Source organism: Prosopis cineraria, unplaced genomic scaffold (assembly GCF_029017545.1).
Source record: "Prosopis cineraria cultivar Desert tree isolate PC_DT_omini unplaced genomic scaffold, ASM2901754v1 PC8, whole genome shotgun sequence".
Classification (NCBI taxonomy): domain Eukaryota; kingdom Viridiplantae; phylum Streptophyta; class Magnoliopsida; order Fabales; family Fabaceae; genus Prosopis; species Prosopis cineraria.
The window spans coordinates 22,974,569-22,988,297 of record NW_026555339.1 but is presented as its reverse complement, the minus strand read 5'-3'; the positions used below and the strand labels follow the sequence as shown (position 1 = coordinate 22,988,297).

The 13,729-nt window shown below is 32.9% G+C and overlaps 2 protein-coding genes across 2 annotated transcripts in view; both read left to right on the top strand.

Annotated features, from left to right (window-relative positions):
* Window positions 1–13,729, top strand: part of LOC129318679 (ribonuclease MRP protein subunit POP4-like) — a 36,491-nt gene that overhangs the window by 18,912 nt on the left and 3,850 nt on the right. The gene's annotated exons all lie outside the window — the stretch shown is intronic.
* LOC129318681 (actin-related protein 2/3 complex subunit 2A-like) lies at window positions 6,719–9,946 on the top strand. The gene is made up of 6 exons (XM_054963580.1): window positions 6,719–6,801; window positions 6,979–7,111; window positions 7,196–7,287; window positions 8,503–8,559; window positions 9,562–9,633; window positions 9,749–9,946. Exons 1-6 carry the CDS (start codon window positions 6,751–6,753, stop codon window positions 9,803–9,805), a joined length of 462 nt encoding a protein of 153 aa, XP_054819555.1. The 5' UTR covers window positions 6,719–6,750; the 3' UTR covers window positions 9,806–9,946.

The following is a 13,729-nucleotide window of genomic DNA, read 5'->3' as shown; positions in this document are numbered from 1 at the left end:
ATTTCCATTCATTTTTATAAATGTTTGCTAAAATAATTTGACAAATAAATTTTAATAAAATAACAATTTAACACAAGCTTTTGACAAGTAAGCATTTGATAATAAAAATAATTAAACAGTTATCAAAGATGATACATATCAAAACTTTTAATAAGTTCCATTAATAATTTAACACGCTATCATTAATAAAATGATAAATAACTATTAAATTCCTAATAATTATTGTTTTCGAAAGTGAAAACAAAGTTGCTAATATATACACAAGTTTGCATTATATACATTGCCAGCTTAGTGGCTAGCATTTTTTTTCCTTTTTTTTTTTTGTGATTAAGAGGTTGTCAAATTAACCTCCCATTGGCCATCACCCTGGCTACTGCTGCCAGTGCTCCATCTATTGGTGATAGTAGAGGATTTTTTTAAAAAAAAAAATAAATGAGGGGTAATTTTGTAATTTCACCATGAATTTTATCTAAATTTTGGTCATTTGGTCCTCTGCAGTAATTTTATAATCCTGTGATTTGTTTGTGAACATGCTGCTACAGTTCATCGTGATTTTCCCAATGGCACCCAATGCCAAAGGTCAATCAATGCGACGGGGCATACATATGATTATCAAAGGGAGGACGACAAATAACCCAAAAGGATAAATTAATAAATTTGCAAACTTATTTCTTACTTTTTATAATTTTATAGCGATAAATTTATAATTTATTGTTTAAATTTTAATAAACTTATTAAAATAAAGTTATAAAATTTAAAAATAAACTCATTAATGTTAGAGTTGACACCGTAGACCTGATTTAAATTTATTGGCACTTGAAGCTCTCAGTCATCCTCCCTTTTCAATTTTGATAGCGGTCTGAATCCCAAACGTCAAGGAAAGAATCCCCTGGCTGTTGCTCTCTGCTCTTTTCCGTACCTGATTGGAGCACCCACATTTGATTTCGATTTTGCCGAAGGAAATCGATGATACTTTTGCAGTCTCATTCAAGGTTTCTGCTTCAGACCTTGATGAATCGGGTTCAACAGTGAGTCCTCTTATTGTTCTATCTATTCAATTTATGTATTCGCCTTTTGTTCTAAAGCAATGGGCGTTTCGGTATATTATTTGTTTTTGAATGATTCATTTTTTGCAGTATAATTATGTTTTTCAGAAATTGTTTTGCTCCCTATGAAGATTATATAAATATTTGTAATTTCAGTTTTTATAAGACTGATAAGTAGAATATGGTCAACGTTCACGTAACTTCATGTCGTGCTTTGTTCTCTGGTTTCACAGTTGCTTTTTGGAAGGCTATTTAGGTTTCATATGCGTTGAAATGAAGATTTTATTGAATCCAAGGTTTTTACGCACTATTTTCCTGTAGATATTTTTTACACTATAAGGATACAGGAGGTTATTCCATGTATAATTGCATTCATAAATCAACTTTGAACCTTTATAAAATAGAAACACGCATCTTGTATCCTTTCAATTGGTGATAAGATCATGAAGTATGGGAATCATGTTTTGTACTGAGAATTGTTTTATAGTATAGTGCCTCCTAGTGGATATTGTAAATACGGTTCAAAGGTTTTGGATAGAAAAGGAAGGAATAACATTGTCGCAATGCATAGTTTTTTGCTGTGATTTGGAACATTTGTTTGGAATGAAATCCATGTATCTTTAGGAGTGTTGTTTGTCTTAAGATCCCTTGCGGAATAGAAAATATTTTGTGTTCTCTCTTGGTGTGGCTTTTTAAAATGACTCACTTTATAGATATTTAAAGGGATAATATGGAGGGGATCCACTCAGACTCAGGACATGACCATGACACGATAAAATTTTTACTGTCCATTTATATTTTGAGCAAGCAGCAGCGTGCGTAAAATGAGGTTCTACATGGGTTATACCTGGACACTGTTTGATTTTGGAGTAACAATGCTTCGTAGGTAGAGGGGTTGGGCAGCTTGGCTGCATGATCATGTTCTATCTTTTATTTTTATCTGTTTTTATTTTTAATTAAGTGCTTCATCTTAAGAGGGTTAGAGGACATTTCATCCTCCTTGTGTTTTATATATTTTTTTTCCTTACTATAATTTCTTCTCTTATTATGGAAAAACGAGCTAATAAAGGGTTTGCATGGAGCTCACTTGTCTACAGCTGTACTCTAATTGGTGGGAAAGCTATCTGTTATAAATAAGAGGCCTTATAGCATGTATATTGGTCAGTTAAGGGTGTAAAAAGTCAATTTGGATTCCAGATCATAATACTGTTGTGTGGGTGATGTAATTTCCTATTATATGATGATAGAAATCCTCTCGTTCTGGTTGTTTCTTACCTGCCTCTTACTAATAAAATTATCATGATGCAAACTTTTGTAATTTGATGATCAGTAACACATAACACAAATGTTATATGTCATATTGATACTACAGTCTTGAAAAGGTGTTGAACTGGACTACCACTGGTTTGAGTTTGATGATTTTCGATATCATATTCAGGTAAATCCATCAAATCTTCAATTTATGTTTAAATTTGATACTTGATAGTTTTCGTTAGGTGGAGTTAGTGTTTGACAGTTTTGCATTTAACACCTGACAAAGCAAAAATGATTGTAGGTGACTATAAAGATCCACATATTTTGTTGTTATATCGTTTCCTGCCTTGCTATCCCTCCTCCAGAAACAATTTTCTTGGGTGGACTTCCTTTTGGAGCCATAGAAGCAATAAAAGCTGCATATGGCACGCTTGTACAAATACTTGATCCTCCAAGGGATGGCTTTAACCTCACATTAAAAATAAATCTTTCTAAGCTTCCAACGAATCAAGGTATGCTGATATTTCTTATAACATCATACACTTGCTATGTGCTAATACTTTTTAAGTGAGACCAGAGAGGGGGGGGAGAGAGGGGAATGCTCTAAAGGATTGCTTGCTTCTGTTGATCATATGATCTCAATACACAGATACTGTTATAACAAACTAACTGATAAGTTACGGCTAAGAATATAATAACCCTTTTACACTCTAATATAGACATTGCCATTATTTTAAAAATTTTGTTTTGTTGATCTGTTATGTGGAAGCCTTTTCCTCTTGAGCTATTGGTAGGGGCTTAAAACAAATATGAAGGAAAAGGAAGAATCAATTGAATTAAATAGAGCAAGAATCTCACTCTATTGAACTTAATAGCCAAACAGGAGAATCTGCAAGGGAAACAAGTTTTACTACTCAATCATATCCTGCTGTGATAAACGCAAGGATATTTATAACCAGAAATTACAATTAAACAAATCAATAATGCAGAATATTAACCTAAAAGTCAGGAAATAACTGACTAGCAAATGGGTACCTCACTAACAGAGTTAAGGTCCAATTATTCAGCTACTAACAGCAAAGAAAAATGATAATGAATTAAAATAGTTAAAAATAACAGCAAGAAATTAATTTAAATCGGATAAATCCCTCACAATCTGCATAACAGCATCAGATTCTGTTATCTTCCTCCTCTTTCTGTGTTGATAAGTGGTTATGGGTCTGTTATGCTGACTTGGACCCTTATCAGCTAAAAAATTATTTGTTGTTGCCTGCTGCATGTGCTACTCGTAACAAAGTTGTGTACAGTGAATGAAGAGTAAGCTACACTTCCAAGACACCCCAATTACACATCTCTTCTACCTACTTGAAATCTATATTCAGTTCTTTTTCAGGCAATACAAAGATTTGCTATGCTGACCTCTCTCACTGCAAAAGATAAGCTATAATTACAGTTGTACTGACTGAAATATTTTATATCCATTATTCATATATATATAACAAGTATCACATATATATTGACCATTACAAAAATAATTAATTTTGTAAAGAAGAGGGTCCTAGGCAATAACCCTGATCTATATTGGGCAAGTTCTACTACCCGTTCATTTAAAATCAGTTTTATGATCAAATTGCTATAATTTTATTTTCAATTATTCAGCTGTTAGTGGTGTGTGTTTTCTTTTTTTCTTTTTTGACATTTTGCGATTTGATGATATTGATCTTTTGCAGATCAAAGATATGCTTTTTTGCTGAAAGTTGCATCGGTTAGGGAGGTGGTACTAGGTGCACCACTGAGAGTAATTCTAAAACATCTCGCTACAAGAACTGTTGCTCCCTGACTTGAGTCCACTTGTTGCCTTGTGCATCGCCCAAATGAGTCTTTCTTTCTTGTTCCTCAGGTGTAAATACTAGACACTAGTTTCTATTAATTTGGTTCATTGCTTTTTGGATTGTTAAATTTACTCTCTTGATATTTTTTTTTTGCCTTGCTAACCTAGTAATTCCGTTGCTTGTACTTGTGTACAATTGTAAATTTCTTGGACAGGAGAATATAAGTAATAGTGCTGAAGACAGCAATTTATTTCCAGAAAAGTAGAGAGAGAGAGAGAGAGAGATGAAAACTGAGCCACTTTCTTTTTGAGAAGGATTGCTTATCTTCCATCACTGTAATTATTTTCTCATTTCATTTATTATTCTGTGATAAAAAAAGGAAAAACAAATCAAAGATTGTAAATCCTTCTGCATGTGTCTAATGCTAACAGTGAAATCCCTGTGTAGTCCTCGAAGCTTTGACAATTCAGAACAATTAAATTTTCTTGTGCTAGAGAAAAAAGCCATACCTGAGCCTGTGTTATCTGGTTCAATGACATTCTGTGAAAGAAGCCCCTTTGATGAAATAGTCCAGAGTGTGATCCTTATCACCCTTATTCTTTATAATTCTTCTAACAAACATTAACTGGAGGATGTGTGTTAGAGACTATTATATTGCTAGGTCTAGGTCTACACCTGATAGCTTAAGCTTTAGGGAAACAGATTCCTTGTCATTATACAAGAGAGAAACATCATAAATTTATCCTTGAAAATTCTGTCAGTTTGCTCCAATCATAAGCACCAAGCTGCCGCAGGTATTGCTCAAGTCCATAGTCAAGCCTCCTTAGTATTCCCAGTGCCTCTTAAGTGATCTGGCCAAACTTTGTTTACATTTGCAGGACATATCGTACTTCTCCACAAGTGCTGAAAAAGCCCACACAAGAGGGCTGTGCACCTGAATAGAATAGCCAATTGGTTCTTTCTCCTGACATGGAAATGTTTATGTATAGTCCAGACACTTGTCATACTTTTACTTAACTCTCCACTATCCAGATTCCAGAAGTGAGTTTACTTGTGGAATAAACTCTTCGGTCCAGACACTTGTGGAATGCACTCATCTTGAAGGAAAATTTTCTTCATTGATTGTGTTTTGAGATAGAATTGTGAATATCCTATGTGGATTCCCTTCAGTGGTTGGAACAGGGATTTTTGAGGAAACCGCTTTATTTGAAATTAAAGAGATTGGACAGCTCTATTCAACATTGGTAGGGTACAGTGTTACCAGTTGTTTTGAATCCCAGGGAATGACAATGGTTTGATTTTTAGAGATGCCAATTTAGGGATGGTTTTACATGTTGCACTCCAACCCTAGCCAAAAGGATGGCTCTTATACCTCGTAGGTGACTGTGTTCTGTTTTGAACCAATATTGTAACTTTCTGGTTTAAGAGTATCTTAACCTCTAGCTAGTTATAAATTGTTCTCTTTATTTTTTTTTTTTTTTGCTCTATCAAGAAACAAATAAATACTAGTGTCTGAATCAACTGAGCATATACCGCTGTTGTGATGCCATGCCATTTCTTTTTTGAGATGCCGTTCACACCTGCAAGTATAGTCTGTCCCTTGTAGTTTTTTCTCTGGGAAGGTATCATTCAAGGACCACAGAGAATATTTAATATCAATCAAGGACCAAGAGATTCTGAAATATCACTGTAGGACCAGGGGACTGATTTGAAAATAATTTTACATAGGAAAAGACTATAATACCCCTGCTTTTCTTTTTTCTTTTTAACTTGTCAATTAGCAAATGATTTCTTGTTAAATGTAAATGGGCATTTGTTAATTAATGAATGGCTACTTGTTAAAATAATTTACATTTATCCATTTCCACAACCAAACTCTTTTAGATTCTTGAACTTGTCATTAGCAAATAGCGTTTTGTTAAATACAAATGTGTACTTATTAATTAATGAATGACTACTTGTTGAAACATGATCTACACTTGTCCCTTCTCACAATCAAGCTCTTTGAGATTCTTAAATTTGTCAATCATCAAATGGTTTTCTTGTTAAATGCAAATGAGTATTTGTTAATTAACAACTACTTATTGAAACATTATTTGTGTTTGTCTTTTCCATAATCAAGCTCTTTTTAAATTTTAAACTTGTCAATTGGCGAATGCCTTTTTGTTAAATGTGAATGACTACTTATTAATGAAAAAGAAAAGTAGGGGTGTTATAGTCTTTTCTCATCTAACATGATTTTCAAATTAGTTCCTTGGTCTTGCAATGATATTTCAGAATCTTTTTGGTCATTGTTTGATGTTAAATCTTCTCTGCGGTCCTTAAATGATATTTTTTCCTTTTTCTTTTGGTAAATTAGAAAATGGAGAGGAAAATAATGAAGTGATCTTTAAATGTCAAAATAGAAGAATCTAATTTGTTTTGTATTTCAATTCTAATATCTCTTAAAGCATCTGCTGTCTTTTGGTTTGTTGATGTATAGTGTTGTGTGCTGACTCTATAGATCATTGCATTTAGTTGTTCACTGTTAATTATTTGAGAGGGAAGTAACCCTTCAGTTTAGATGATGAAATATCCCTCTTTTGACAGGCTGATAAGGTGATTGTGGTGTATCCTATATGAGATTCAACGATTCCATAGACATTGTTCTCGCAACTTCCTTCTTGCAGGTAGAGTTTTTCAGCTAATGCTTCATCTCATTAGAGTTGCTGAGCTAAAAGATAATAGGGGAGATTGAGATAGAGAGGAAAACTTAACTTGAATCTTGAAAAGCTTTCTTGTATAGCATTTTACTCCTTTGTTGGGTGGTTCAATGGTTGTAACTCTAAATGTTTATTATAATTTAGGAATTTGTGGAAGCTAGGCGGACAGGTGGGCTATATAATGCCCCTCCTTGTTCATGGTCTCTTTCTCCTCCATCAGAACTGAAAGAAGCACCGGCTCATGCATTATCAGCAAATGCAGGATTTGTGACATTTGGTTCTTATTTTGAAAAATACTTTTGTTTTGTTTATTTACGTCATTCATTTGCTGCTTTCACCACAAATATGTTCGACTCTGCAGTTATCCTTCCTCGTCATGTACAAGGCCAGAAATTGGATCGTACAGTCTGGAATTTATCAACTTTTCACGCATATGTTAGCTATCATGTTAAGGTGTGTTTTCCTTGAACCAAATTAGTTTAATGGCTTATATCTTGTTTCAATCTTTTCACGGTGACAAAAAGCCTGAATTTCTCGTTAATATAGAGGTGAAGTGCATTGTTATTGATGGACAAGAAAGGCTACTCAAAGAGACAAAGTTACAATTAGGGACATTTGAGAATAATATAACAACAACAACAACAATAACAACAAGCCTTGTCCTACTAGATAGGGTCGGCTACATGGATTGTACAATGCCATTGTGTTTTATCATTAAATAAGAAAATAATGAAATAACTAAATTGTTCACCTTATTTACAAGTCCAACACTGCTAGCACTCCCTCAAGCTGGTGAATGGATATCCTTCTTGCCAAGTTTGATGGTTAAGTTTTGAAAGACGACAACACTAGGTAATCCCTTGTTGACTACATTTGCGAGCTGGTCACTGAAAGAAACCTGACAATGTAGGCCATAAAGAGAAAAATAGTACTAGTGAAGACTAAATATAGTAAGAAAAAATACTGGCTGATCATGAAATTCATGACAAATGAAGGCAATATATGGCGAAAGTTGTCTTAGTAGCAATTAAATGTACAAAAAGAATGTTTAGCAACAGCTAAAGTTCAACTAGAAAACGAAAAAGGGCAATGAAGGCCATTAATGGTGAAGGGTTACATCAATATAACGCATTGCACCCATTATGGGTGCTCATCGAGTTGATAGGTCCCATGAACTCAGTTTAGCTTGGTCAATCCAATTGGGCCAAGCTAATTCTTGGGAAAAGGAGCAACCGGAGACAACTGGGCCTTTTCTTGATGCATGGCTTGGTTCATAGGGTCTTTTTATTAAATGAATTATTTATTATTTATTTTGTTTTTCTTGATATCTCATTCAATAAGTTGATTCTTTTATCACTTTGAAGACTTTAACCATTTTACTCAGTAAATTTTATTTAATATTTCAATTTAATTTATTACCTTCTCCCTTTGAACATAGATATCTTGTACTCATTATATTTGATAAGAGAGAATATTCTGATATTTGTCATAGATATACAAAGAAGGCCATCCTTTATATTGAAACTTAATTTGTATAGGGTCACAAGAATTAAGTCCACGAGTCCTAATCACTTGGTCATAAAGTTATATTACTACTATGCCAATGACTACTTTAAACACAATAGCCAAAGCTATTAAACAAAAACCTATGTGGTTGGCATTTTACAGTGCTCTGAAGGATTTGTGCATACACGGATGCGGCGTCGAGTGGAGACCTTGATTCAGGTTAAACTCACATTTTTCTCTCAGCTAATCATCCACTTTGGTAATGTCCAATTTGACCTGTGGGACTGGTTCTCATTAGTTAAATTTTGTATTTCTTCACCCATGTTATACTCTGCTGACAAAATGCTTAATTTAGCAAAAAATGTAATGAAATTGTGTTGGTCTAGTGGTTATCAAAGAATTTTTCACCTGGATCTATTTGATTGCTAATAATGATTTATGATTAAAATTTAGGGTTAAAGACCATGTTTTCTCTCATAAATATTTTTTTTTTAGGAACGTTGGGCACCTCGTACTAAAAAGTGGAGTAATATTCTTCCTAAATAATTTTTTTTTCAGATGCAAAATTGTCCTTCCGTTGGAGATTCATTATCTCTCCATTATTTGCTGACATGAATTAGTTTGTATGGCCCACATGTAGTAATAACAAAGCATTTGACCCATTTGTGTTGCTAAAAGAAGCCCGGTTTCTGCCATTGTCACTTCCAGCCCCATTGGCCAATGTTAGGTGGTCAAAATAGGTTAGAATGCCTTACTATTACTGTGTATAGGCTCTACAATTATTTCATGTTAATAGATAATGGAGAAGATGATGGGTCTTTGATGGAAGGGAGATTTTGCTCTTAAAAGAAAATCGTTTAGGTTTAATACAAGATGCCTAGCGCTCTTTAAAAAAAGTTTTGCAAAAAAATGGTCTTTAATTCTAAAATTTATGCCCCATAGAAATCCCCAGAAGATGGATTGAAGTCATTGAAGAAAGTGCTTGGAAGGACTGAAGTTGTTTTCGGCATCAATCCATGGTTCGATAAACAAAGCCTTTTTGCTTGTCGGGTTCAAGACTGTTTTATCACCCTTCACTGTTCTTCATCTTTATTTATTATAACATGTAATAGAACCTGCATTGCTATTTTGTCGGCACTAGATTGTGAAAAACCAGATTTTGAACTCTTCTTTAACTTTCTTTAGTGTAACATGTAATAGAACCTGCATTCTTTTTTGTAGACACTGGATCGTGCAAAACCAGATTTTGAGGATTCCAAGATAACATCACAGACCCGATCCTTCAAACGTCTGGTATGTTAATTGTTCCTGACTGAGGCATTTCAAAGTTCACATCAATGGTTTTCAATTAGCATTGCATTGATCATTATATTCTGTTTTCAAAACACAATGTCGTATGGGATTGTAGAGCCTCAAGGATTCAAAGTCAAGCAACAACTCATTTTCAAAAGGTGAAGCTCGATGAGAAAGCAGCCGTATGATTATTTTAGGTCAAACAATGAGAATCCAAGGAATTGCTGGTACATTTTTTGAACTAGGGTCTCCAACGTGCCTTTCTGTAATTTTTTTTTCTGGTAATGTCCCAACATTGCAATTTCATTTTTCATTTTTCTTTGAATTATTGGCTTTTAATATAAAATAAAGTACATTTGATATTTTGAAGTTTCAAAATGATGAAATTTTGTATTTTTTACGTTTTTCAAAAATATGATATAATTATGATATTTTTCTTTAAAAAATCATAAATAATACAAAAATTTATCGTTTTGGGACTTTAAGATATCAAAATGTTTTTAATTTTATATAGAAGTCAATGATAAAAAAAAAAATTGGTAATTTGGAGCATTACAAAGAATATTGAAAAAACATACATTTGATGCCTCTAGTCCAGATTTTTGTGGGCTGCCAGATGCTTGTAACTAGATGCTATGCTTCCTAGTGGATTCATACATTGATATCTAGAATGTTTCAGATAATTGTAATTTATTCCTGTGAGTACGAGACAAGATAATTAACTAACTGAATTAGTCATTACCTCGTGCAATCTTGTCAGCATCCATGCAGTGTTACTTCGGTTGTAATTGTTGAAAGCACGCTGTGTATTTGCTAATGAGGTAACATTGGACCAAGTGTCTCCGGTTTTGTTGAGGTTGAGGGATAGATATTTTGTAGTTCTCAAGCAAATTCTATTGGCAACCAAACTTTTTTTTTTAAAAAAAAAATCAAAAGTCTCTTGCTCGTGTTATTTATCATGATCTCTGAAAAGTTCTGGACTGATATAGTAATAAAGGTATGTTGGAATTGGGGGAAGAAAAAGGTAAAGGAAGAAAAATTTGAACTAGATTTTCTTAAGCATTTATAGTTTGTTCTCACCAAAATATTAGCTTTATTCAAAAATATAAAATATTTTTAATTGAATTATGCTTTTAATAAATTTGTTAATTGTTAATGTCTTAACTAATATCATTTTTTTATGTTTGTTTTTATTTAATATGGTGTTTCACTAAAAAGATTTAGTGATTTATTTATTAAGAGTATTTAAAAAAAAATTCATTAATTATATATTAAAAAAAATAAAATGCTTTGTATTTTTAAGGGTAAGAGTCAAAAATGCATTCAAAGTTTTTTCAAATGAGTTCAACTCTTACATTTTAAAAGAGTAATAATGTTAAAAGTAGGGTACCAAAGAGATGAAAAGTTTGATGTGGCAACTCCTGTGGCAACTTGTAAGGGGGAAAAAAAAGAAAACAGAACAGGCGAGGAAGATTGCAAAAGAATTGCCGATGCTCAATCCCAGACATGATGCTCACCGAAAAATTGCAGAAGATTTGGCTCATCCAAGTTGGATTGGATGACTTTCGAGGAAGCTTGCTGAGAAATTGCTTTAGCATAGCGATGAATAGCTAAAATCTATACAAGCTCGTTTAGATTGAACCCACGAAGAATTAATCTAATCCTTGGGACAAAACTCTGCATGAGCAAGAAAAGGGGAAGAGAGCGACAGGATTAGAAACCCTAAATCTCACTCATGAAAGCAAGCAAAAACTGTTTACAATGTGGGATCCACATTAGAAAAGAAGAATGGGTTCAGGAGATTTTTAAGACCTTCCAAGGTGCGTTGATGAAAAAATCAAAGCTCTAAAGCCAATGGCTCCAACAATGAACCCTGAAACTTCAAATGCATCGTAACCAATAATGTCGCACTCTCTCTCTTTCATCATAACCCACAAATCTTGCTCTGCTTGCCGGCGATGCCAACGCCAATCAGTGCAACAAGGCAATGCTTGACGAAGGAGGCCACTCGTGCTTTGGACTTTCAAACTTTTAGAAACTTCATTGCCACATTGGATGATAGGTGGATCATTTTCAGGGGTTAAACAAATTTCCATCAGTCAACATAACTCAATCTTAGTCAAAGGGCGACATTGATCCACTTTTAATACTTCTTAAACAACATTGCCCATTCTAGAATGTAGGGATACTAAGTACTAATGTGAGAATACTTCCAGGATATTTTTACCTTTTAATACTAAGTACTAATTTTAATTCTATTTTTAGTCTCAGGAAAAAATACTTAATATTTTTTTAATGGAAGGAAATGTTTTCACATCAAAATGATGACTATAGTAACCTTTATCTTGATTATGACCATTCAGAACAATTTTACATATGAAATAAAACTAGAGAGATCTTGTACAAATAAAAAACTACAACGATCTATATCAAAACATTGATATAATTATAGGGATCATTAGTTATGCTTTCCAAAAACAACTCAAGCAAGTCAGAAGGAGCAACTGAAGGGCAAACTAAGGTGACAGAAATTGAACTAAAAGAATAATGAGAATTAATAATGGAAACAAGGAGCTAAAGCAGTAAGGAATTCAAGAAAGCCAGAAGTAAATCGTTTCAAACAATAAATTAATCTCTAATTTTCAAGTTGTTTGACATGGTTACAATAATATAACTTGACTATTTGAGCGCATATTAATTATTTAGTAGTTCTTTAATTATAGAAAATAATTATTGGTTAGTGCACATGAAATAAAGGTCAGACGTGTGCTTTTTTTTAGTCATAACAATGGCATAAATTAAAAGGAGGCGACTCAATGATATGATTTGTATCACCTTTATTTTTATAACCCAAAAATAATCACTATTAATAATAAACTTGTGAATTAGACGCTGGAATCCCAATGAAACAAGTAAAGCTTTCAAGCCTACAACCATTTTCCATAAATTAAAAAAAAATAAGAAGAGACTTTAATAAAAAGAATATAGCTCAGTTCAAATGAAATGAAATAACTCTTTAAAATAATTTCAGAGGACCCAAAATACCATACCTTAGTAAATGTTTCAAAACCAATAAAATAATAACTTAAATGCATACTTCTAAATCATGGCAATAAACATAGTGTAAATTAAGCATGCACGACACTTATAGGACAATTGAGTCATCATTCAATTCTTCAACACCTTCCCTTGTGACCTATCAAAACCCTCACCTAAAACTTTAAGCGATGGTAAATGAGAGCTAACATCTCAATAACAAATGAGAATTCCAAATATACCAACAAACTAATTCAAAATCTCATTTTGTAATATATATTTATATAAATAATATCTTTTATGAAACTAGTTCACAAATGAGTTCACAAAAAGAAATATTATTTTTACAAGTCAAAAGTATATAAAAAATAATCATACAATAGGTGATGTTATCCCTAACCCTCCCTTATACCTCTCATCCATCTTATCCTACTATCAGAAGTCTAGCTTGAGGATACGCTTGACCAAAAATGTGTTGCTTGTAGACTAAACTATTTTCCTTAGAAAGGTTATGTCCAATGTCCCACAGTCCCAAACTAAGGGAAAGGAGGCTTAATAAGAAATGCCAACCATGAGATCCTTGCTTATCATGTGGCTAAACTAACAATAAAATCTCCAACACATCCACTATAAAAATATCATCCTCAATACTCCTTAGAAATGCATCACATTCCAACAATTATAAACACACAAACATGCTTGAAAATTTTATATCTATTATTTAATTTTGAAAGCAACCAAGCATGTTTGATAGAGTTAAACTCTATAAGAAATTATTTCCACAATCCAATCTTCATTCAACACAAACTAGCATACTTAAAAGAAATAAAGTAATTATGTAATTTAAAATATAACATAAGCATGCTAGACAGTTTAAAATGTAGATTTTTAGTTTAAAATCAATCAAACAAGCCCTTAATACGCACGACATTCTCAAAACAATTTATATAATAATAATATAAAATAGCAGTTTTCTCAATATAAAAGATAAACCATTGGTTTTCGTTTTCAAGTTATAAACTACAAACATTCTGGAGTGTTTATAGAACTATCAACACAA

Bases quoted from the DNA above. Each gene is read 5' to 3' on its own strand.
- LOC129318681 (XM_054963580.1), top strand. From the start codon at position 6,751: ATGAGATTCAACGATTCCATAGACATTGTTCTCGCAACTTCCTTCTTG. The intron at 7,112-7,195 runs GTTCTTATTTTG...TCGACTCTGCAG, and splicing joins TGCAGGATTTGTGACATTTG to TTATCCTTCCTCGTCATGTA. The intron at 7,288-8,502 runs GTGTGTTTTCCT...GGCATTTTACAG, and splicing joins ATGTTAGCTATCATGTTAAG to TGCTCTGAAGGATTTGTGCA.